This window comes from Amblyomma maculatum, chromosome 1, assembly GCF_055883805.1.
Source record: "Amblyomma maculatum isolate TAMU_Amacu chromosome 1, ASM5588380v1, whole genome shotgun sequence".
Lineage (NCBI taxonomy): Eukaryota > Metazoa > Arthropoda > Arachnida > Ixodida > Ixodidae > Amblyomma > Amblyomma maculatum.
This window is the reverse complement of record NC_139344.1, coordinates 417,590,609-417,616,516: the sequence shown is the minus strand read 5'-3', so window position 1 is coordinate 417,616,516 and position 25,908 is coordinate 417,590,609. Positions and strand designations below refer to the sequence as shown.

Genomic DNA, 25,908 nt, shown 5'->3' with positions numbered 1-25,908 from the left:
CCGCGCTCTCTTCTCCTGCTTCCTTTTTTTTCACCTGAGCCCCTTCATATGTACTTTTGTAGTTCCACTACAATCACAGCCACAATAAGTGGTCACAACATATAAAAGCTAGCGACGGTTTATAAACCTATGTATGCTCCTATATACAGTTTAACCTGATTACTATAACATTGTAAATTGTCAGCAATTTTTCGTTACATCTAGGCTTTTGGTTAGAGGTTGAAGACCTGAAAGGAAATGCACCAAGAGAGAGGGCAATCGAGGCTGCCTCTTTCACCAGATAGACGAGCCATCAGCACTAAACCACAGCACGTAGTATCAACTGCAGTCACTCACTGCAAACGTAGGCATTCCACTCAGGTCAGCTTGTGTTTTATCATCATGAAACTTGCGGGGTTCTTCCTAATTTCTAGTAATTCAGCAGTAGCTGTGAGATAGTAGGTACCGCTAGTTCATTACAGCAAGGCCAAATGCTGCAACTATGTTTGTTACATGTAATCTTCAAATAAATGCACATCAATGATTACAAAGTTGGGGAATTGAAAAACTTTGCAATATCAAGGAATTGACTAAATTAAGGTCCATTTTATACAGGTTTAACTGTACATTGTACACCAGTGACGATAAGGTCAACATACCATTTGTCGATATACCTGGGAAACAAAATACAACTGCAATCAATGGGAGTGATAACTTTCTTCCCTGTAATTCGGAACAAGCGACAGCACTAATGAACAATGCTAATAACAATGATGCAGTAACAAACAACAATGAGGATGATGCAGTAACAAGTGTTCTGAAAGGACTAAAGAAAAAAAATACTTCAAGAAGGCAACATAACTAGCATAGCCTGTGCTGTAGGAATCCCTTGAGAATGGTGTACAAAGCAGACGGACGGCTAAAAAGACTGCACCATGATGACGAGCACATTACAAATGCGTCTGTAAAATGAGAATATCTTAGTGCGCAGACACAAGCGATAAGGCAGTTACCAACACCACATCTGTGGGGAAAATGAGCGCATGACATGTCATAACAGCACCAATGCACATAACACACGCACAATGCAAGATAGACATGAAGTACAATTATGATGAACTCAAGTGCGCACATTTACTCATGACTATGCATTTATTAACGTCTGAGAGACCTCTGTTGGCTACAACCAGATGTAGCAGAACCCTTCATGAACAAAACTTGGGGGACAATTATTGAAGGGTATGATGTGACGGCGTTAACAGCTCAGTCTGCAACTCTCGCTGTGGACCCTCGTTTGAGTAGGTGCATTTTCTGTGCTTGCATGGCCTAAGCGCAGCATGTCCGACCCTCTACATCGAGTCCTGTAGGGTTCAATAGATCACTTGCAGAAAGCTGTAAGTTAGCTTCTCTGCAGGGCTTGTTTTCCAACCCCAAAATCTCGTTATCAGATGACACTCACAGATTTTGTTGAACCGAAAAGAGAATGAACCTCTTTATGGCGCATTTACAATTGCGAATCGTGAATATGTCAAAGGGAGGAAGCACAATGAACGGGCTGAACCCAGTCACTCTCAAGGAGCAAGGCGCTGGACTATCCTCACTCCATTCATGCTCTATTTATTAAAAAAAAAGAGGTATCAAAACATTGTACCCTTCTGACACCTCTCTCCGAGCCAACTTGAAGTCAACTTCTACTCTTTTTTCTTTTTTTTTTTTCAAATAATGCGCAAGGGCATCTGGGAATGATACCTTTTATTTAAAAAAGAAGCCTTGCAGAGAAGCTTGCTTGCGGAGTTCCGCAAACAGTTCATTCTTGCCTCACCCTCCTACTCAGAGTAGCTGCACGAGTTGGAGACCTCCTACCACCGTGCCATGTGATCTCAGGATGTCACGCACCTTGTTGGCCAATCAGTGCCAGTCATGGCACCTGGCAATTACAATTTTTCACCACATTAACACTAAATTTTCCAGAAAACGGGCCGTTAAGCAATCTCGTGTTTAAATGTTCTTGTGCCTGAAACACAAAAATTGATGAAAATGCTATTCAAGCACATGACTTGAACACCTGGAACAGCCTCTCCTCCCTGCTTGGTACTGTTTAGGAGTGTTGAGCTGATGCTTCTTCCTGGCTCTGCTGTTCACTTACCAGTTTCCTAACAAAAGGATATTAAATAACAATAAGTTGCCAAAAGAGCAGCGAGAGAACCCAACTAATGCTTCTTCCTGCATAACCAGTTTCCTAATGAAAGGAAATTAACAATTAGTTACCAAAGGAAAGGCCCCAAAATGGGGAGCAAAAGGCAGACTATCTGCTAGGGGTTTCAGGTAACATTTTCAGAAGCTATTTTGCAGCAGCAGAGTTTCAATGAAGGAGAAACACAAGGTGTCCGTGTACTGTGCAATATCAGCACACATTGACTCCCTAGCAGACTTGATAGGCCAGGCTCATCCCAAGCCAAATGTCATCTCAGCTCATGATGTGTCCCTCACCATTTTTGTTGTCGCTCAGTGCCCAGTTTATAGTGAACAGTGCTAGCCCAGTACAAGTTTTTTGTTCAGCAGGATATCGGTTACAGGGTTAAAGAACCACAGGTAGTCTAATTATTTCAAGCCCTCCACAGCAGAATTCCTCACAACCCGATTATCTTTGGGATGTTACACCCTATAAACCAAAATCTGATGTGAATGTCTTCTTTTCCATACCACGTAAACAGTCTCGTCTCTGCCTTTTAATGAACAACATTCAAAACAAAGCAGACTGTGGGGGCAACCAAAGAACAAAGTATGTGCCCTGTAGAACGAGAGTTATTTATGAAATCCCACTTAGCTGCGGGTCAGTACATGAAGGGCAGATGGGACGCTGCATCAATAAATATCTGGTAGAGCACTGCAACTTCTTGGGTTCGCACTGTGAGCAACATTTGCCTAGACACTGCCAATCTTACGAAACAAATGACAAAAAAAAAAAATGTATGCCACTTTTCAAGCATAGAAATATTATAGGCAAAAGACAGAAAGGCGCACGAAATCATTGAAGCCTAGCATTGCAAGATATGGGCCTAAAAAGTGTTACTGAGGTATCAGTTCACCTTTACAAGAATGAACTTGCCTTCTTGGGTTGATAAAATGCAGTCCTTCGATGTACTAGACATAAACATAAGTTCCTGCTTTCAGTTCAGTTCAGTCATTCAGTCGTGTCCGACTCTTCGTGACCCTATGGACCATGTCACGCCACGCTTTCCAGTCTCTCACTATCTTCCTAACATCACATAACTTCATCTGCAGTGCCTCGAGGATGCCATCTAACCATTGCGTTCGCTGCCTACCCCTTCTCCGGCGACCCTCAACCTTTCCCAACATCAAATCTTTCTCCAGCGACTCCTCTCTTCTCATCAGATGACCAAAGTAGCTGAGCTTTAACTTTAGAATTTGACCCTCCAATGAGCAGTCAGAGTTTATGGTCGACAATGTCGACTGATTTGATCTTCTGGCAGTCCAAGGAACTTTCAAGAGTCTTCGCCAACACCACAATTCAAACGCGCCAATTCTTCGGCGGTCAGCCTTTTTCACAGTCTAACTCTCGCATCCATACATCAGAACTGGAAAGACCATAGCACGAGTTATACGGATCTTGGTTGGCAGACTAATGTCTCTGCTCTTTACTAGGCGGTCAAGGCTAACCATTGCTCTCTTTTCCAGAAGCAGGCGTCTCCTAATTTCATGGCTGCAGTCTCCTTCCGAGGTAACCTTGGAGCCCAAGAAGAGAAAATCTGCCACAGCTTCCACTTCTTGTCCATTGATGCTCCAGGACTTGATAGGGCAAGACGCCATGATCTTTGTCTTTTTAATGTTCAGTTTAAGCCCAAACTTCTCACTCTCTTCTTGTACACGCATCAGAAGTCTCTTGAGTTCCACTTCACTTTCTGCCATTAAAGTGGTATCATCTGCATATCTAAGGTTGTCGATACGTTTTCCAGCAATCTTCACTCCAGCTGAAGACTCCGTGATGCACTCTGCATATAGGTTAAATAGGCAGGGCGACAGTATGCAGCCTTGCCTCACTCCTTTCTCAATCGGAAACCAATCAGTAAGGCCACGCCCAGTTCTGATTGTGGCCTCTTGTCCTTCATACAGGTTCCTGAGGAGACAGATGAGGTGAATTGGAACTCCCATCACTTGGAGAGCTTGCCACAATCTGCTGTGATCTACGCAGTCAAACGCTTTCGCATAATCAATAAAGCAGAAGTAGATGGGTTTCTGGAACTCTCTTGCTTTTTCCATGATCCAGCGAAGACTGGCAATTTGGTCTCTAGTTCCTCTGCCCTTGCGAAACCCAGCTTGCACGTCCGGAAGCTCCCGATCCACATACTGCTGCAGCCTTCCTTGGAGGATTTCCAACATCACCTTGCTAGCATGCGAAATAAGCGCGATCGTGCGGTAGTTGGAACAATCTTTGGCACTGCCTTTCTTTGGAATGGGGATGTAAACTGACCTCCTCCAATCCTGTGGCCACTGCAGGGTTGTCCAAATCCTCTGACATAATGTATGCAGAATGTTAACAGCGTCATGGTTGAGGTTTTGAAGCAATTCAGCTGGAATGCCATCAATTCCGCTAGCTTTGTTCTTAGCAAGGCTGGCTAAGGCCCATTCAACTTTTTGGGGAAGGAGGCAACAGTGGCTGTTTTATCGATTTCACCTGAAGAGTGAACCTGAAGTTCCTGCTTATTTTCACACAATTCATGTTTCCTTTGGTTTTTACTACAAAAACCTCGAGAGAAAATTCAAAGTTATTTCACAGTAGTGGGTAACTGGTATCAAATGATATATTACTGAAGCAACATATTCCCCATCCAGATCCCGATAAAACAGCCACTGTTGCCTCCTTCCCCACCCTATCAGACAAGAGTGCCGTACGGAGGTTCCTGGGCCTTTGAACTTACTATAGGCGCTTCGTTCCCAATTTTTCTGTCGCTGCACCACTTGCTCACCTCACAAAGGAGAATATCGCCTTCCAGTGGTCAGATGAACAGCAGCATGCATTGACCGCCTTAAAAAAAATGTATACCTCCCCTGTAATCGGGCACACTGACCAGGACGGCGAGAGTGAATTTCACACAGACGCTAGCAACAAGGGCCTTTGAGGCGGTGCTCATTCAGAAACAGAACTCCACCAAGCGCATAATCGCGTACGCGAGTCGGACATTAGTGAAGGCAAACATAGAAGCTGGAGCAAGGCAAAGCAGCGGCGGCCGGCTCCACGTGCACTCCGCACAATCTTCCTCTTTGTTGTCGATCCGCCCCATGCAGGCAGCAGCAACTATTGTTACTACGGGCGACAGTATAAAGGCAAGGAGCAATATTTACTAACATTTCTGAAAAAAAAAAAAAAATTTTTTTTTAGACATTCCACAAGTAACAGTAAAAATTAGCACTCCATGGTTACACCTATTACAGCAACAAAATGTATTGCTTCATTACTCAGAAAAAAGCAGATTTCGAGTTCACAAAGCCAGAAGCATACCACACCTTGCCAGAAATAACACCAAAAATTTCACATCACATTGCTGAAATCGTGCAAACCATGAACTTTTCTATTATGACAACCGTATCTCACCTGCCAAAAGGATAACAACCTGGAGTAACTTTTTACTTCAGTGCAGCAAATCGGTGGTAACTGTTCAAGAAGGGCACTCATTCCCATGTATGACCAATGTAAAGCACCCCGTCGGGGTGGCGCAGTGGTTACGGCGCTCGACTACTGTTCCCAAGGACGCGGGATCGAATCCCGGCCTAGGCGGCCGCTTTTCGATGGAGGCGAAAAGCAAGGCGCCCGTGTGCTGTGCGATGTCAGTGCACGTTAAAGAACCCCAGGTGGTCGAAATTTCCGGAGTCCTCCACTACGGCGTCTCTCATAGCCTGAGTCGCTTTGGGACGTTAAACCCCACAAAACCAAACCAATGTAAAGCAACTTTTACAATGTGAAATGAAAGTTTTCTTTCCCAAAACCACATCAACTTTATGTCTACTAGCCTAAATCTGTGGCAAAGCACATTGACTGCCATTATTCTAGCCCCTGCATGCTGACATGCAACAATGAAGACGGTTATTCCCGACATCGACAATACATTGCAGAAATTACTCTTTGCTCAGACATGAATTTTACCCTAATCCATTTGTCCCTTTATTGTGAGAAACAAAGGTACAACGGCATGGGGTCTCAAAGCCGGGTGAAGCCATTTTGCACTGGTAGCGGAAGCGCATTTCCACTAGTGGGAACTGTACTGAAAAGTGATGTACTATAGAGATAGGGAGCACAAAAATTCCTCCATCAGCACACATTTGACAGGTCGATCACTTAAATGAATAGCCCTCGATCCAAATTATAAACCTGCAGCTGGACTCAAACTAAATCTCTCTCGCAAGGAACAAAACCACAGAAATGCTAGAGGACAGAGGAAAGAGTCATTTCTGCAGTTTTGTTCCTTGCGATGTCCCATAAAGAGGCCTACAGCTACACTCTATTAAGTTACTAAATCTCTCTTTCAAGGTGTTATGAAGGCTTATTTAAATAAGCCTCCAGATAATAATATTTGTACTCAGATAATATCTTGAACACATTGGAGTGCCTCGGGGGATATCACTCAAAAGCGCAAAATTGAAGTGCCCCAAGAACACAAGAACATGTATACGTAGGCACAGGAACTCAAAAATAAAGAAAATAAACTGCTGCTATATTGAAAATATAGCAAAAATAGAGCATGTGCTAAATCACAGTGCTCACGGGTCGGCAAATCATTAATTTACACACACTCCACTGTCTCATAATTTTGCTCTTAAATGAGTATAGCAGCCACCTAATTTTTGTGTTCAAGTTTGATTACTGCACACGGATCACCTCGTGATATTTGCCTACGACCACCGGATAATTTATAATTGAATTTTTTTTCTCTTCGGTTTCAGTTTTGGTTTCAGCAGCCAAGAGATGGCTGTGACATCAAAGTTAAGTCTAGGTCACATGAGGGATGAAGAAAAACAGCGATGTAATTGTTGATCTGTCACTTTTAATTCACTATGAAGCTAAAGCCAGCCTGCCTTATGGATAGGAATTACAACAAGCGAAGAGTGAGCAATTATACTGCTGTTTTTTCATGCTGCTCATGACCTAGACTTGTTTGTGACGTCACGGCCATCTCTCAGCTGTTGAAACCGAAACCGATGAGAAAAGAAAATTCGGTTAAAAATTACTTAGCAATCGCAGGCGAAAACCGGCACGAACTTTGAAGAGAGAGGTTGAGAAGCTGTGCTCGTGTTACAGCATACGCACATTTGAAACGAGCAATTTGGCAAAAAGCTACGCACATCAATGCATAAGTACTGCTGTGGCACAGGCTGCAGGCAATGCAAAGCAATTAATTCATTTTAAAGCTAGCTGTAAGGAATAATTACTAACATATACAATAGCAGGATGGTACCCATAAAACGTTTCTTCTAATGACAGTCACATGGGCAATCTGAAAGCCGACTGAGTCAACGGCTACAGAAATTTTTCAATGCTGTCAGGACATGGCGCTGCCTCATGACGAATTTCTGTGGTTACTGAGCAGTCAAAATCCAACCTCAAAGGTGGCACTAGCTGCTACAACATTTAGTAGAAACACAAAGTGAAGAATTCATAAACTGAAAGTTGCATATTAAGGTGAGCACTGTTTTTAAGTAATAAGCTTTGCTTGGAAGAAGCTATTTACATATTTCAAAAGGGCACCACCCACAAACAGTGTAGGGCAAGAATGAGAAATAATAATAAGCATTTTGTTTCAGAAGCATTCCTTTTGTCACTGAGGGTAACACAGATTAGTGACTACTGTTTTCACTGCCATCATCACTGCAGCATTTGTGGGACACCTGCAGGCCTTGGTTGTCGAAAGGCGTGCTAAAGATAAAGACAAGTGAAATGAACAGGTGACAACAAAAACTGTATCGTCAGAGTCTGTTTATGAGCAAGGTTCACCACTACATATAATTGAGTTGAAGTGTTAACATAGCCTAAAGTTTTCAATTAAATCAAAAATTGTTTGCTTATTGTGAGCTTTACAGTTCATTTTTTCAGCTTTCATTGTATTAGAGGCTGCTCTCAAGGGTCCTCAAAATTTCAGTGGCCATCTGCAAACTTTCTGCAAGTTGACCCCTAGTAAGCCTGATGGTGGTTAAAAGCCGTCGTGCAGCACCGGGCAATCCCATGTAGTTCAATGGCCATTTACTCAATGGACACAGAAATCGACCGAGTGAAAACGGTAATAGCCTTTCTTTCTCGGTTTCATGAAAAGTGATCTTATTAACAAAATACTCCATTGATTCTAATTATAGATTCATACCTATAGTTTGTCAACCAAGATTTGTTGCCTTATGTGCACATGTGACTGCGAAAGACCAACAGCTGGATGTACAATGCGTGGTCTGTCACTTCATGAGCTTTGAATGAATTCCACCTTTGTAATCTATTCCATATTACAGCTGAACCCCGTTATAAGAGACATGGATGTAACAGACAATCGGGTATAAAAGACACCATTCACCCAAATGCTTGGCCGCCCTATGACGTTCATTAATTAGACCTCATTTTTAACAGACATTGCATGTAGAAGACAATTGGCTATAAAGGACAAATTAGCCTTACAGTTTGGTACTCAGTCTTACTTGTAACAGACGTTTTAACATTAGATGTGGCACCATCCATCGCCAAGTTCAGTAGCAGCTACAGTGAAAACAAAAGAAGAGAGACATACCTGTGCCATTATTACTAATTGTAGCTTCAGCAAACGAAGAGCAAGTCAATCAGCTATGACTAAAAGAAGCCTGTGCAGTGGGAATGCAAAGTAGAGACGCTCTTCAAGCTTGCCACAAAGAGCGCAAGTGCAACTTCATATGCGAACATCTAAGCAAGAATATTGGGAGTGCACGTTGGGTTCTCCAATTAGTGGAGCTTCCCATCATGAATTAGTGTAGGTGTTGTGTCCACTAGTCTGAAGAATATAACGAAAATTGTCTATTATGTTGCATTTCAGTATGAGAGACAAATTTTCTTGGTAAATGCAAAGAAAGTACTTAGCTGGTGCCACTGACATAAACAAGTCATTGTGCCTAGAAAGCAAGACATAGCCAAGCCAAGACCAAAACAAATTACATAAAAACAGAAGTGGTTCTGCTTTGGTAAAAACAAGTAAGCTGCTCTGTTTGCTATTCAACTAGTTTCAACTCCACTCAAAAATGCTTTGTTTGCTTTTCATTTTTCATCTCAGTAGCGACATTCACGGACTTGTTACTCACAGCTGGTGTCACCTTTTGTGAAACAAGCATAAATTTCCTAGGGATATTTCTGCTAGTAATGTTTTATAGTTTTAGCTGCTTCTAGCACCCTGGTAGTAAGCTGGTTGCTTTTACATTTTCATGGCGCTTTTTTTACTTGAATCCTTGTAGTAGTGCCACGTCACATTGTAATCGCACTTTGCAATTGCTGCAAACATAATTTGCCAACATATACAGCTTTGGCACATCGGCCATGAAGCTCTTGTCTCGATTTTCAAGCTGGGAGAGGCTGTGTCGAACAGCATCAATGCAGCCACGAATCAGACCAAGATTTACAACTACTATTTCAGCAGTAAATAAATGTAAGAAAGTTGCGAGGTGTGGTCAGTGTGGTGGTCCACCAAGCAAATGCAATATGTAAATGAAAGCTAAAATAACACATTTGCAACATGATGTACCCTTCTTTTTTGCGTATTTTAGCCATAAGATGCCTGCACCGAAATACGGTCTGGTTAGAATGTAAATGTAGTGCCCTGCTTATAAGAGACCTCTCATATAAGAGACAAAACTACTACCCAGTGCATGCCCCTTATAAAGGGGTTCAAATTATCACCAATCACCATATACCTTCACTCTAGTTTTGCTTGTTAAGCACAGCACAAGCTACTGCAGAATCATGTACACATGCAGTTCACACATCCAGTTTGTGAAAACACATGTTATGAACATAAAATCACCATTCATTCCTTGCAAATAGCTCCAAAGAGGAGGCTTTCTGGTACAATGCATGAGCACCCACGGAAGGGGCACTAGGGGAAAATAAATGGATGGGGAGGTGGGGGATATATATGTTACATCTACACAGGTGGGGGATATATATATTACATCTACACACACCTGCTGCTCTTCTCACAGCTTCCTGATCAAAGTGAATCAGATCGCATTTTTTAAGCCAATAGTACTATTATTACACAATGTGCGGCAAAACTGAATTTGATAGCAAACTATCAGGGCAGCCGGTTTGGAATTGTTCTGGTGCAATATAGCATTTTGGAGCAGAATAAAGCAAATGGAGGAGCCCTTCCACCCCTGCAGAAGCAGACCATGTTTGAAATCAAGTTTACACAATGCATGTGCAAACACTGTGGGCTTCAGTCTTTCAGAACCACTGGATAACGCTTTAGAAAAGTGTGCTGCTCTTCCACATACTGTAAACCACAAAAAGCACTGCCTAATATTGCCAGAACAGCAAGCATTCACTTTTCCGAAGAATTCGCTAAAACCGATCCCAACAGAATCCCAAAGCGTCACTTAATTCCTATCACATGGCCTACTCAGAACTACTTTGAACTTCCTTGGCCTAAAGGAGCGCAGGGGAGTAATAGGGAGTTTCGCTTTAAAGGAGTCATCGCCGTGTCACACAGCCTGCAACGAGCTTCTCACAGAAGCTGCAAGGGCACCATTAGGCACCAGCTTATTTTGTACAAACACTAACAAAATAACGTTCAGAAAACTGATGTATTTTGCACTTCGTTTTCTTCGCAAAATAAATTTATCTAGACATATCATTGTAAAATAACATTTGCTGAAAACAACAGGCATGTTCTAAACACAGCGATTTCGTCCACTCTGCTGGGCACCATGTGCGGCGTCTGTGACTCGGCGTCCTCACCGACACTCTTTTGTCGTTCCGTCCACAGTAGTAATCAGCAAGCACATTTTTTGGTGTATTTTGGTCGTATAATGAGCGATGGCCATACTGTGCTACTGTTCTGCCCGCCGTCTCCACTCCGAGTGCAAGCTGCGAGCGTGCATTCAGTAGACCAAAACAAACAACGCAGGTGCAGTCAAGCGAGATTATGGGTCGAGAATTAACACAACTAACTGTGCTGAATTACTAATTTCATGCGATAAAAACTAGTATATTTAAGAGAAAAAATTATATTATCGAAGAAAAAGTTTATTTAGCGACTCGGAAGTGAAGCGCATTGAAAATGAGAGTACTCCCTTTACCCTTAAAAGCAGATGACTGATCTTCTTTTGCTACAAACTTTCTTAAACTTCCTTCCCTAAAGGAGCGCAGTCTGACATGGCACGCATCTCGATGTAAAGACGACTTTGGGTGAGGGGAGTTGAAAACACAAAAGTGGCTAGTATCGTGCTGAGAACAACAGGTAGTGGCACCTTTTAAGTGTGAGGAACAAAGAGGTCATTCACTTTCTCTTTTTATTATTCTTTTGTATGCAAATCTAATACACACTTGAAAAAGAAATTTAGGCAGCACACCCGAAAGGCCCTCTACACATACTTGACTGTTTTTACATTCAGAGCCCTTCTCTGTCGACCGGTGGATTAGGATCTTTATACTTCTTGTTGTTGCTGCAACGAAAAATAATTCACAGAATGAATAACAACATTACTTACCTCTTTCCACATGACAAGAACAGCCTTGCAATGGTGCATGCAAATATGCTCAAAGACTTCAATTCAATTCTTACATTAAATATTTAGTTGCTTAAATTAAGAAAAAAAAAAAGGCGAGTACCAAAGATCAACAGATCTTGTGGTCTAATGCGTCCACTTGACTGCAGTTAACAGTAGGGCAAATATTTTTTTTTATTGCCCTCAAGTACTTGTACGGTAACAGCAAGATTAATGTTTAGGCCTAGGGTTTTTGGGTACAGACAAGTCAATTATGAAAGGTATCACCTAATTAGCACTGACCTAATGGCTATCGTGAAAGCTGGAGCATAGCTATTTTCTTGAACAACAAGTCCTATCCAACTTTCTGGTCTAAAGTTCCTTGCAGGATAAGGCAACTAAAACTAAGGCTTCTAAACACAAACTGAAACTTACTGTCACACTGAACTACAGAGCAAATAAACCCTCAACATATTAGAACTACCAGTAGCTTGCCTAAATTAGATTACAACATTCTATTACTATTGTGCATGAATCAATTTAGCATTACAATTCAAGAATACAAGAAATTAATTATTGTTGCTTCATTGAAGCACCATTAGAAAAAAAGAATGCTGCGACTAATCTTTGTTTTTCTGCCTAACAGTAAATAGTGACACTTTGCTCTGCCTCGGACATTACTGCGCGGTTACCTTGCCAACGCAAGTAATTCCTTCTTTTTTTCTGCAGCCTAATAATTATCACCACAACAGTATCTCACTATAAACTGCAGTCTGCTTTTCTACCACATTTGTGTGAACCTCTCGTTAAAAAAACATCTGCTATGAATTGCCTCTCAGAGCTATCAGTAAAAAAACATTGCCTGACAGTTATCTCACAATCATGAAAATCAACAAGTTATTTATCTTTCCTACTTTGATACAATTCAGCAGAAGAAAGCAATGAACGAAGGAAGGAAACACGGGAAATAGAAATGGATGGCCAATGCTTTACCCATTTAAATTTTTTCCCCCACTTGGAGTGTTTTGTTCTCTATGCGAGTGTCACAAAATTGGCACACATTTGCAAAGTTGGCACAGCACAAAGGAACCATGGTCGTGAATATTGTAGAGAATTTGACAGCCTTGGAGCAAACCTTCCTATTTAGACGTAGGGTGCATGTAACCTTGGGCACACTAAACGGCACTCTCTCCACTTCGTTAGGACGTGGCGGCAAAAGACCAGCAAAGTAGCTCGAAGTTTCTAGAAAAGTCCTCTGCGCCTGACCAATGACAACATATGTTTTGGCAGGAAGGCAAAAGGACTTGTGTAGAGTGAACGTTGTATACGTGTACATGCTTAGCTATGCACCCAGCAACGCACAGTTGTGGCACGCAATATGAATAAAATAAAGACTGCATGGCATTGGTAATCAGTTCGTGCCATAGTTAACTTCTATCAAAGTGCCACTAGATGTCTCCCGAGGCAAGCCCACTGATTGACTAGCCACGGTTCTGCAAGGGAGCGGTGCCAGCCTCCAGGACAACCACATCGTGACTATCCAGGCATTGGACTTTTGTGGGGATATTGAAAAATTTGGTGTTTATTTGGTTCTGCCTCTCTCATGATTTGTGTACTTTTTTTGTCAGACTCCCCTGTGTGCATAGATTTTTTGCACTTTACCACAGACAAGTTGCAAGCCAAGCATCAGGTCTTCAGGGCAAAGTTCATGCCGACTGGGAAGCCAATGGTTTTCATTAGTGAGCTAGGAATCAAATCCCGCATTTCCCATATGCGAGGTAGGTGCCCAAGCCACCAGCCAGTGCTGCAGTCATTAAATGAGAGAGCACATTCAAGCTAACTATAGAGTGTGTAACAGTTAATAGTATGCACAAAGACATTTCGCTCATTACTGCTGCAAACACCACGCACCCAACAAGTAAACTAGTACACAGTGGATCACATTAAATTGTTCCTAGAGGAAAGAAAAATAATGGCACAACTTAAAACCCATCACACTTGCCTAATCACTCAAAGTGACTAGCGCATCTAGGAACTTGGAAAGCAACAAGCATTGCTGAAAATTAAAAAATAGGCGCCACTTATTTATCAAGTTTTAAAAGGCAGTTACTTGTCACCTCCAGGCAGATGCTTTCAGGCTACTTTTTATTTCATAGGCCACACTTTTCTTTTGATTAGTTTGGTGAGGCAGCCCTTATAAAGAAGTTGCATTTTCAGTTCAATTTTCTACAAATTATATTTAAAGCAAATACAGTGAAACCTCAGTATAACGAACATGGATATACTGAATTATTGGCTATATCGAACTCTTCCCCAATATTTTTGTCAAACGCATGTATTTTTGACTTCCTATAGAGAGCTCGGCTTGGCATAGAATGGATAAAACGAATTTCGCGTCGCCCCTCTTCAGTAGCAGGTAGCAGGCTTTGTTACACTACACAAATGTTTTGTGGTGCAGCAAGCATTCAGGACTACCTCCGGAGCCGACAGCGAAACATAAGGCTTAGCGGCATACAGAGCAGACAACCAAGAAACTGCCCACTCCTCACAACCACCGACAGCGCCCCTCTTCAGCAGCCGAGTGATCATTTGTTGCTATTACTTTTTTAGCTTCAGTGCTAGGTGTAACGGCATCAAGGTTGGCGGCATGGTTGTGTGACAAATGTGCGTGTGAGTGCGTTGCATTTTATCATGGCGGTGAACGCAAACAAGAAAATGGTTCTATCGTTGAAGACAAAGCTGCAAATTATTCGACGCATGAAAAACAATGGAAATAAGTGCATTCTTGCCAACTTGTTTGGCATCCCGAGGAGTACCTTGAGCAGTATTCTAAAGAACAAGATGGTTATCTGCCTTCAGCAATGTGGAGAAGGCACTGTACAAATGGTGTCTGAATGTTACAGCTCGGACCATCCCAGTGTCGGGACCAATGCTCCAACAAAAAGCGAAAGACTGCTTTTTATCTTCAGTGTCGAAAACTTTATGGCCAGCTTCAGATGGCTGCAAAGGTTTAAGGCCAGCTACGGCGTTTTTGGAGGAGCAGACGGCTAACTATGAAAGCATAGAACGTGGCTGGAAGAGGAGCGCCGGTGATCCTCACGAAGTTCGAGCCAAAGGACACTTTGAATGTGGATAAAATGGGACAATTCTGACAGATGCTCCCGCAGCAGACCCTTGACACACGTGGAGAACCGAGCCATGGCGGCAAGCAAGGCAAGGCCCGCATCACTGTTTTGCTTGCAGCAAACATGGATGGCACTGCAAAAATGCGCCCCTTATTAATCGGAAAAATTAAAGCACCGAGATGCACGAAGGGTTGCCGCACACTGCCCTTAGAGTATGCTTTGAACAAGGAATCTTAGGTGACCCGTGAACTTCTTCCAAAGTGGCTGTATCTTGTGCGCAAGGGTCGTAAAGTGTGGCTCCTTGTGGATAACTTCACCACACACAACACAGATGTTGAACTCAGTAACATTGAAGTTCTTTTTCTTCCGCCAACAACGACGGCAAAGCAGCAGCCCTAGATCAGGGTGTCATCAGGGCTTCCAAAGCAATCTATAAGAGGAGGCTGATTGACGCTCCTCTCAAGAAGCTTCGGATGAAGCAGTAGTTGAAGATCTATCTGCTGGGAGCAATTCAATGTTTAAGCCGCCACAAAGAACAATGGCCATTGTCCTCGCTGCCCTCCACGAAGAAGCATGAGACAATGTGAAAGGTGAAGCGACCGCCAACTGCCTTCGGCATGCAGGTTTTGTCGTACTGGCAGAGGCCTGCGCATCAATAGACGTATGTCAGGAAAATGACGAGCCAGAAGATGAGCTGCGCGAACTCAATGAAACATGGAAAAATTTATCGCGTTTTTTAGGCGGCATGCTCGAAACAAAGAATGTCGATGACTTTGTGGGCAATGAAAGCACCACAGTGACCCTGGCTGAACTAACGGATGCTGAAATCGCTCCGGAGGTTTCGTGTGAATGCCTCATCGACAAAGCTCAAGCTGATCCCGCACATGCCAAGGACATCCCAACATCCCAGGAAGCACTCGTTGCCTTGGATTTGCTGCATCGCCACTGCAGTGCTATTGAGAGCCACAGATTCTCCAGCTGAGTGCTTGGAAAGTGTCTTGAAACGCGTTGCGTATCACGCAGCACATTCAACACAAAAAAAGAACAGTGCGATAATACAGTTCTTTGCACGCAAATAAACGGATTTGATCCAAGGAAGTGCCATCCGAGTCGATGCAGCTTTCTTGACTGAATTTTGCCTCTCTTGCATGTATATTTTGGGAAATTTTATATTATGAATTACAGCTATAACGAACTATTTTCTGATATTTTACTTGTTCCTTATAACGAGGTTTCACTGCACTTCCACTGCAGCATATAAGCTTGTGATATAGAGGCATCCACATAACAGCGGGCACGACACTTACTTCGGATACCATCGGTGCTTGGTGGTGTACGTCATTTTCTGCAGTTCTTCGATTTCCAGCCGTTCATTTCGGAAATGCAGTTCAATGTTCTCCAGGCGGTGCTGCAGTTTCAGTGCAGAGTTTGCCTGAAGAAAAATTAAATAACAAAATTAGTCTCCACAACGCTGTCCTGACAAAACCAATGCATTTTCTTGTCGTGAGTAAATACACTGCCGCTGTGCTCAGAAATAAATCTAACTTTCAATTTCATTTTTGCCTCCCCATTTTCTTGATGCATGCAAGTGCTGCAAATGAACGGGATGTTCCATGCAAAAATTGTGAAAGTGTTTAGTAAACTGAAATAAATTGTGGAAGATTTTTGGACCCACTCTGCACAAACGAGTAATGGGAATTTGCATTTCCACATGGAGTACTCTGCTTGCTCATCTTTAAAGGCCGGCTACGGGAATTTTTTCAGCTGCTTAAGTAGATAATAAAGCCACTTTCCTTAAAATCCCCTCCAGTTTCTTTTTTTTTTTTTTTTTCAAAATACCAAATAGCGGCATTTTAAAACACTAAGAACCGGGATTAGGAGATAGGAAGCGTGCAGAGTGGGTCAGAGAAATAACTCAAGCTACCGACATTCTAGCAGAAATTAAGAAGAAATGGACATGGGCAGGACATGTAGTGCGAAGAGAGGATAACTGATGGTCGCTTAGGGTAACAAACTGGATTCCAAGGGAAGGAAAGCGTAGCAGGGGGCAGCAGAAAGTTAGGTGGGCGGATGAGGTTTAAGAAGTTTGCAGGGGTCAAGTGGATGCAGCTAGCACAGAACCGGGTTAATTGGAGAAATATGGGAGAGGCCTTCGCCCTGCAGAGGGTATAGCCAGGCTGATGCTGATGATGAGGATGAAGAACCGGGAAACTGAAAAAAACTAGGTTCTGACCAAGTGAATTCATAAGGACAGACCCTCCAATTGATGCAAAACCTACAAAACTGTATTTGTTGTTTTTTTGGCAGCCGCCGGCATGCGCCCTTATCACTCTGATTCTGGATCGCACATCAATTTTGTATTCTTTGTTTGTTAATGCTCAATGTCGCGAGACGCACCTTTATCAGTTTTGTTGTCAAGCAAGATGCGCCCGAGATCTGTCTCGAAGATATCGACCGCTCGAGTATGTTTCTACAATGTTCCATGTTGTGCTAGTAGCAGTTTGTGACGTTATCTAGATTGTTCTGAGCAGCCTTTAAATTGAGCATTGACGAGTGCGACGGGCATTCTTAGTTCAACGATCGATGAACACGTTTGTTGCTATTGCCGCCACCGTGTTGCTTAGTCCTTTTGCGGGCGCAAGTCAGCCCAATCTTGTCACCACCACGTGACACAATGATGCGACAGATATTGTTCCAAAAAATGCAGTGAGCACATTGTCTGACTATACTGGTGACAGCGACAGCTTGGACCTTTATATGTCTGAAATGACCAAAAGCAAGCTTGAAATGGTGTCCTTCAGCAGAAGCACAGCAAACATCAACAGCCGTGCGCCTAATGGTGTCACGCACACAGGCTGCCTGCAGAAATCTCTTGCTGGCACTCATGTCGTGTCTTGATTCTCCCGTTTGTCCTCGTCTTTCACACTACTTCCACTATAATTCTCTCCAACTGAAGTCACAAATGAGAAATTTTAAAACTCATTTGTGCTGAAACGAAACGTCACACCACTGCAAAATTTGGCACAAGGAACCAAGAAATTGTGAGAAATGTTCATAAATATTTCAGTAAAATCTGAGGAGGCACAATAAGCACAGGAGTTGCAATTAGTAGTTGCAAGTTTTTTTCCTTCAAATGATGCGTGAGGCATTTGAATACATGGACCATCCTGTGGTATTCTCCTGTAATGGCTAAATAATTTATAATTGAATTTCGCCTTGATGCCCTTTCAGTTCCGATTTAAACAACCAAATGAAGGCTGTGACGCTTAAGAAGTGGTTATGGTATGTAAGGCATGAAAAAGTATTCAGTATACTTATCCAAGGATTTCACTTCACGGCACTTAAGCCAGCCCGCTTTAAGGGCGGGAATGACAGCAAGTGACGTATCAGTAGTTACACTGCAGCTTTTTCATGCATCACCAAACCTAAACATGTTTTTACATGTTAGGAGTGTTGGTGAAACCCGAACAGTATAACAGTACATGAATACCATGCGGTGATCCATGCATACCGATGCCTTATGCATTACATTTTTATTACAAAGTAAAGCGTGCAACTAAAATGAAGTGACTAAAGTACTATTTTTCTCATATTCCTTCTCAGCTCATTTGCATGTTTCTGTAACATGGCATTTCAATAACGCACAACTACAACAATATTCTCTGACCAAGCAATGCCAGGAACATCAAGCACAAACATGCAATACAAGATGGTGCTCATGTTAGTTGACAAAGATACAATGACGGTTGACACAGCATGAAGTGAAATTAATAATTATTTTCGATTTTAGCAATAAATATTCTCTTACAATATTTTGATATTCATGAAATGGCAATAGAGTTAATTAATGCAAGCTCAATTTCAAATACATATATCTGAGAAAACAAGAAAATAGCACTTTTATTGCAGTCTTTTCATGCAAATTTTCTTTTTTTGTTCAAGTACGTTTTTTTTTGTGAAAGGACCGGAAATGATCTGTACAACTCTTAAGCAGCCATCTACATGTAATTTGTAAATAGGTTTAAAGAAATAAGCGGTATCTGTAACAGTTCTCACTGGACACCTGAACCCTCGACTACAGGACTTCCATGCAAAAAACTCCCAACAATTTCCCTGCTATGTTATGAATACTTCAGGCAAAACCCGAGCCGGAACTTATGTAGCCAATAAAATTAGTGGGGTGCTCAAGCTCCACCTTGAGTACACCTAATAGTCTTTTCATGCCGCAAATATTCTTCATTTTGTTTAAGTGGCGAATGAAATGTGCAATATCATCATCATCATCAGCCTGACTATACCCACTGCAGAGTGAAGGCCTCTCCCATATTTCTCTACTTAACCCGGTTCTGTGCTAGCTGCATCCACTTGACCCCTGCGAACTTCTTAACCTCATCCGCCCACCTAACTTTCTGCCGCCCCCTGCTACGCTTTCCTTCCCTTCGAATCCAGTTTGTTACCCTCAGCGACCATTGGTTATCCTCTCTTCGCACTACATGTCCTGCCCATGTCCAATTTCTTCTTCTTAATTTCCACTAGAATGTCGGTAACTACTAGAATGTGCAATATATGTCACAGTTTTCAGTGGGCACCTGAACCACAGCGTAAGGGAAGTGACACTGCCTAAGATACAGGCCGCCACTTTTTCTATCCCGTTCCCAACACCTGCGACAACACCCGAGTTGAAACTTAGTTATGACGACGGCTTTTCGACCGAATAACCATACATGCTTTCACGTAACACTATTTCAGACGCATTATACTGACCGGAAGCGCACTTGCCATTGCCAACTGATGGTAAGAAACGACGCGAGCGTGAGTTCTACCACGGCCCCACATCCGCATGCGCAGCTGGTACCGTAGCATTCGTCGCCGTCGTGAACTGCGCGGCTAGCAGATTTTTCGGAAGTTGCAGTGCTTGCAGCTAACAAATCCTCAGAGAGGCCAGATGCACCTGAGCTCAAGTCGCTGCCAAAAAATAAGGGCAAAGAGTGAAATATAGGAAATTTTTGAAGATTTTCATATCTCTTGCAGGATGCTGGACAATAACCCTCAATACGGGACAGTCCGAGTCGTGGGACGTGAGGTCACTCTACAAAGCTATTTCGTAGGTGTATGAAAAGCACAAACAACCTGTCTATGAACCATGCATACATTTAAGGGGAGACGCGTGTGAATAATTAGCGATTTTCATCAAAAATAGCGTTTTGAGGAACACACAGGCTTTGAGCAAGTTTTGAAGAAGCTATGTATCCTACTTCCTTGGGATTGATGTTACTGAATAATGCATGTGACAGTCTGCGAGTCTCAAGGGTGTCTGCCTGCTAAAGAAACTGCTGAAGCCAAGTCCCATTGTCGCCACATGACGAAGAAAGCTTGCACCAAGGACATGTTTTGGAACCAACGAAGGATCTTCATACACTGCAGGAGAATTCTAAGGAAATGTGATACTTTGCCGCTGGTTAAGCTGCATTTTCCCAAGTTTGTTTTAAAAAGTTTCATATTTACTCATTAAATATTTTTTTAGAAATTTTATAACACTCTTTTCTTTGTTATTTCAAGCAACCTTACTACTTGTGCAACAGAAAACAAAATCAATCGAATAAGACAGTAAAAAAAAAAAGAAAAGCTTTTGCGCATGGGTATACAACAATATATCAACTCCTTGCAGAGCAGATACCTTTAATTTCTAGGCATGGTAATTATGAAAACGATTCTAAGAATGTGATTTCCTTAATCCGAAGGGCAATAGAGCCATTGCTACAGCATGCATCTCCTTTCTTTGCATTCTTTGCAACGAGGAAGGCCTCAAGGACTTCACGTGCTGCCTTATCAAGAACTCCTGCCAAGAACCTTTACACAATCAAGCGTCGGCTCACATTTGCGCGCTTTGTAATGTAGGGGCGAATTAGACCCCGTTCCCATTTCTAGCATTTTTGAGCGCTCTAATGCCCTATCATGGAGACGAGAAGCAAGGCGCTCGTGTGCTGTGCAATGTCAGTGCACGTTAAAGAACCCCAGGTGGTGGAGTCCTCCACTACAGCGTCTCTCATAGCCTGAGTAGCTTTAGGATGTTAAACCCCACAAACCAAACCAAACCATCCAATGCTCTATCGTTAACAAAACAAGCCGTAAGGCCTACATAGGCCATGCCGAAGGTCAGTGGAACTTCATATACCACACCAACCGCACACTCCGCAAGGGTTCACCATGACTCTTTTCCCACTGAGGCCTCTTTCTTCACCCAGTATGGACACCCATGCACAATTGTTTTTTTTTTTTTTTTTTTTTATTCTGTCAATTGTTTTTTGAAATATTTTCACACTGCTTTTGTAAAGAAAGCGTGCACTAGAAGTAGGTAACAGGAACTGGATAAACGATTGTTAGATAAGGTCATAATAAATTTGTGTTTCCATGACTGAAGGTTGTGATAGCGATTGTGAAAGAGTCATATGACTGAGTGCCCTGTATATATCTGAGCCCCGAAGTCACGAATAACTGTAGTTAGTCTTTCCTGTATGCTTTTTTGTTTTTCCTGTGCACGTTTTTTTTTTTTGCTGGTTCCATCCTATCCTTATACAAAATACAGCGATTTTTCACTACAATTTATTCTTGTCAATAACATAGAAGTTAGCAAAAGCATTGCAGTTCCATCAATGAAAAGAAACTTAAAAAGTAAATTTTTTAAACATTCAAAAAATTTATAGGCAGAACACTTTATACTCATGTAGAACACTTCTAGCCACCTGGCTCTACTATTAACAAAAATGTTTCACTCTGGAGCATGTTCCCTTGGGCTTCATTTTTGTACCACACACAGTTAGCATATTTATACAAAATTGATTTATGCATGTGTGTATATGCATGATGTGGACATTTATAATGCACGTATACTATTAACAAATTAATGCTTGGCCCCTTACTTTACAGCACATACTTTGCAATGATGCAGCTTGGAGGATAGCATCCTGTGTTCCACAATATTAGCTGCAGATGCAGTTCTGTCTCTGAGTTACAATAGCTTTGATAGAATATTTCGACGCTTACGCTCTTCCAACACAACACCCAGTCGACTTCATGTTTTCTACTGTAGAGAAGCATTTTCCAGATGGGTGCTTTCAGGGTGACAGGGTGGCAGTTACAATGGCGGACAATCCTACTGCACTAATAATTGCATACAACTATTACTATGGTGCAAATAACACCAAAGGAGAACGCATAGACTGATTCCCGTGACACCCCAAACCTTCCCATCCCAGTTCTCCTGTGAATAAGGTCGGGAAAAAGACTATGCCGCTCCTTGCACAAATGAAACATTTAACTCGTAAAATGTAAGTTAAGCATATGGACACATACCTCGTTCAGCTTGGGTCGAATATTGGGGAGAGGCTGAAATGCACAAACCAAGAGAACACATTAAGCACAGCACAATAGATGCAAGAAACGCACGGCTAGAAGCAATAATGGAGACGACAACACTGCATACCTTCGTGTGCTCATAGGGAAACTCTTCCTCTGGATGCCACATGACTATGGTAGAACCGTCATCTGTGACCACGATCCTCTGTTTTCTGCGCACAGAGCACCGTCAAAGGAGGTGCAAAGTCACTGCATGTGCTAACGAAATCCCATAAGTTGCATACTTTCTTATTACGATATTTTGCTTCTACACTGATCGTGCAGTCCGCAACAAACTCTAGTAGTTACAAAGTCAAACCAGAATTTAAATCAAAATTACAAATGCCGCAATGCTGGCCAAATCTCGCTTTGATGACACCTTGCCACACTGTTCCGAGATGAGGCAAAAGGCTCCTTCAAACAAAGCCGTTAAGAATTTTATGAGCCACAATTGGTAAGCAGCAAAAGCAGCAAGCCATTTCTGCGCTAGCCGAAAGCGAAAGTTTAATCTTACTGTAGAACAAGCGTACGTAACGTCTCATTACAAGCGAGAAACAAAAATCAGCATCGACAGCTCGGTGTGCCAACATCGCCAACCTTCGTCACATCATGCAAGCGTGGCTTATATTCCCCTTTCTGTAACATGCATAACTTACGACTGCGACTTCAGTAGCGCCTGGGTCGTCGTGTAATTACGACCTGCGAAGAAAACTAGTCACACGACGTTCTCAGCGAGCTCGCTTGCTGCCGAAATGCAAGATAAAGGCACAAGGATAATATTCTTCTTTAGCAGTGACGTGCAAATGCGTAAAACAAAAAATGTTACTCGCCCTGTAGAGGTGGTAATTGAGAACGAAGAGCTACTAGTCTCCGACAGGCTAACATTGCGAGCGCACACCAACAGGAACTTCAAACCTACCACAAACGCTGGTAACGCAAACAAGAAGCGTAACCCGAGTAACAATTGCGCAACCTAATCCGCCAGCCAATGGTTTCGCACTGTTTTATAGTTGTGAATGCACCTTTATAGTGCTCGTAACCGTTAACCCATTAACCACATGGACCCTTCTTCACACTTTCCTTGGCATGGCTAGCTTCGAGGCTATAGCCATAATCGTAGCCGTAGATAGCCGCAGTGTAAGCCAACTAAGCGCTAGTTTCGGTTTCCAAGTTAGGATGCGTGTTTGCATGTACTGTATTCGCAGCACAAAAGTTCAAACTGCTTCAAGTTTCAACAGCGGCGAGAAAGAAGTGAAATGAACGAAGAAGTAAGGGAAAGCTCATACCACCGCCCGGGTACTTCTGGACATTGAGACGACTCCGCCGATAATGAAGAGTGGAGAGACAACACACAGACACATCGTTTTCATATTTACTTTGATGCTTTATTTTCGAGGTGACACTATGTTACACTGAGCATATTCTAACTCGGTACATTTAGCTGCATTCCTTCCCTCTACAACGACCTTTCTTCACAATGGCAATCCATAGTGAACTATTAATAACACTAAGGCTTGAAACAAAGCATAAATGTTGCACACAGAAACAAGTGGAACGTCGCGCAAATGTGTTTAAATTGCTCAAAAAAGTATCACGAAGCAACTCCTGTACCACGTTCATTTTGCACGAGTTCGTGAAGAAATTCATAAAACAAAACACTTTTGCTCTATGATATGTCATACCTCACAGACCTACTACAAGCACAAAAACAAAATAGTCACAAGCAAAAAATAACACCGTTGTTGCATACTTTCCTGAAAGTACAAACGCGCAAGCGAGATCGCATGAAATAGAGGATACACTGCCATTTCAACCAACATGGTTAACAAAAAGCAGCGGCTGGTCTTGTAAAACAGTCTTAATGACCTTGACCAAGGAGAATCCGTAACGCACAAAAACAAATGTCTTCACGTAAAACAAATGCTACATTAAATACCATCACAGACTTTTCGTATCTCTCAATTTCCTATCAGTTATAGATTGCAAATAAATTTTTTGTTACGTATCAGCACACAGTTTACGCTATTCCGATTTTCAAGTCAGTTTTAGCTTGCAGCACTATAAACTCCAGCACTGTTTGCCAATATTCGCATAATATAAACATTAATAGTATTCCAGCTTGCACATTCTGCATAAATCATGAGGAGAAAATACTCCGAAGTCCAAAAGAAGAACAATTATGCATAACAATGAGGCATACACAAGAAATGGTCACTAGAGTGCTAAACACCAAAACGTGTGCAGCAAGCGGCGGTTTGACTCGAAATGTCGGCGAGCGCATATACTAGCCCGACACATTGGACGTCTTGAGTGGTGGCTGGTCAGTGACCTGAGGTAGCTAGATATTTCCAACTTTTAATAACACGAAATATTTACACATACCCAGCAAAGACCGCGAGGTCATTGAAACCAATAAGCATTGCACCAGCACATCTGCATGTACGAAAGGGGGCAAAACGATTCTATGTTCCACATAATACTAGCAAATGAATAAATGAGATGAGCACGGAGATCAACAGCAAAACAAAGCTTGAGAGTAAAAATTCTGCTAAATATTTACTTCACCCCCAAAATTTAGAACAATCAAGAATGCTTACGTGAGCATTCGAAGGCTTTTATAAAGCATACGTGGTCATAGCAGGAAATGTCCTCTCCATGGCATCATGACTAATAAAAACGTGACAAGGAAGCATTCCTTTATCCGCATTTAGCTTTGCAAAGTTAGCTAGGATTAACTAACTACACCAATCACTATACATTATAACTCCACGAATACAACCTGGGTACAAAAGTAAACTCGGGGAGAAAAGTCTCCGGGCCACACAAAAACAACCCCGACACATAAGCATAGCAAATCTGTTTAGTAATCACCTACTCTTCATAAATTTGGTTTCAAGCTAACAGCTAACAACAGATATCAGCTCCTGCTCATGCATCCTGGATATTTCTACACCCGAATGAACCTTGGGCACAGCTAGAAAAAAATGCATTCAACTATTTGTGCACGCTCTGTAACACAATGTGGAACATGCATGAATTTACGCCCTTACCCTCCCAGCAAATACCAATACCCAATGTTAGCTTACTGGCAAAGTAAAAGTGAAGTGACAAAATGCAGTGCTAAGACCCACACCACAATGCTCTCACCCAGTACAACTAATTGCATGGATGCCTCTTAGGCTATGAGCTGATGCCGATACGCAGGCAACAAAAAACGTATATACGTAAAATCAGTTTTCACAACGTAATACCCAACGATAGAAATGCCCTTCGTCACTAGCTCGATACAATGCCTCGTGTAAACCATCACCCACCAATCAGGTGGCTGGAGTACCAACAGTTGAACACACACAACACTTACACAAAAGAGAAGCAGCTCACTGAGCTAAGCCGAGACAACCCATGCTGAGAGAAAGTTGTTGCTACAGCAGCCAACTGGGCTGCTCACTATGAAAAAGACGACAATGATCAGCTGTGAGGTAGCAGACGACTTTGGCGCCATTGTGGGGCGCAGACGACACTTTTAAATGCGACTCATCACCGAGCTACGATTAATATATACACTCTGTACATTTACCGGACATTTCAAACAAGTGAGTTATTTTTTACACACCGTACCCAGCACGGAGACAGGTGGTTGGATACATGTAGATTTTTCTTGCCATTACGGCTGCATAGTCTTACA

General features: G+C 42.3%; 1 protein-coding gene across 1 annotated transcript; it reads right to left on the bottom strand.

Moving 5' to 3' along the window:
- Positions 1–11,491: 11,491 nt before the first annotated feature.
- Positions 11,492–23,319, bottom strand: mRpL42 (mitochondrial ribosomal protein L42). The gene is made up of 6 exons (XM_084596772.1): positions 23,054–23,319; positions 22,880–22,922; positions 22,312–22,396; positions 22,182–22,214; positions 16,136–16,260; positions 11,492–11,661 (listed from the first exon to the last, which is right to left on the bottom strand). The coding sequence occupies exons 1-6, from the start codon at positions 23,106–23,108 to the stop codon at positions 11,607–11,609; spliced, it is 396 nt and encodes a 131-aa protein (XP_084452898.1). The 5' UTR covers positions 23,109–23,319; the 3' UTR covers positions 11,492–11,606.
- Between the last annotated feature and the right edge of the window lie 2,589 nt (positions 23,320–25,908).

Excerpts from the sequence above, each read along its gene's own strand:
- mRpL42 (XM_084596772.1), bottom strand. The coding sequence starts at position 23,108 with ATGTTAGCCTGTCGGAGACTAGTAGCTCTTCGTTCTCAATTACCACCT. Across the intron at positions 22,923-23,053 it reads TCAATTACCACCTCTACAGG|GTCGTAATTACACGACGACC; the intron begins GCGAGTAACATT and ends TTTTCTTCGCAG. Across the intron at positions 22,397-22,879 it reads GCGCTACTGAAGTCGCAGTC|AAAACAGAGGATCGTGGTCA; the intron begins GTAAGTTATGCA and ends CTCTGTGCGCAG.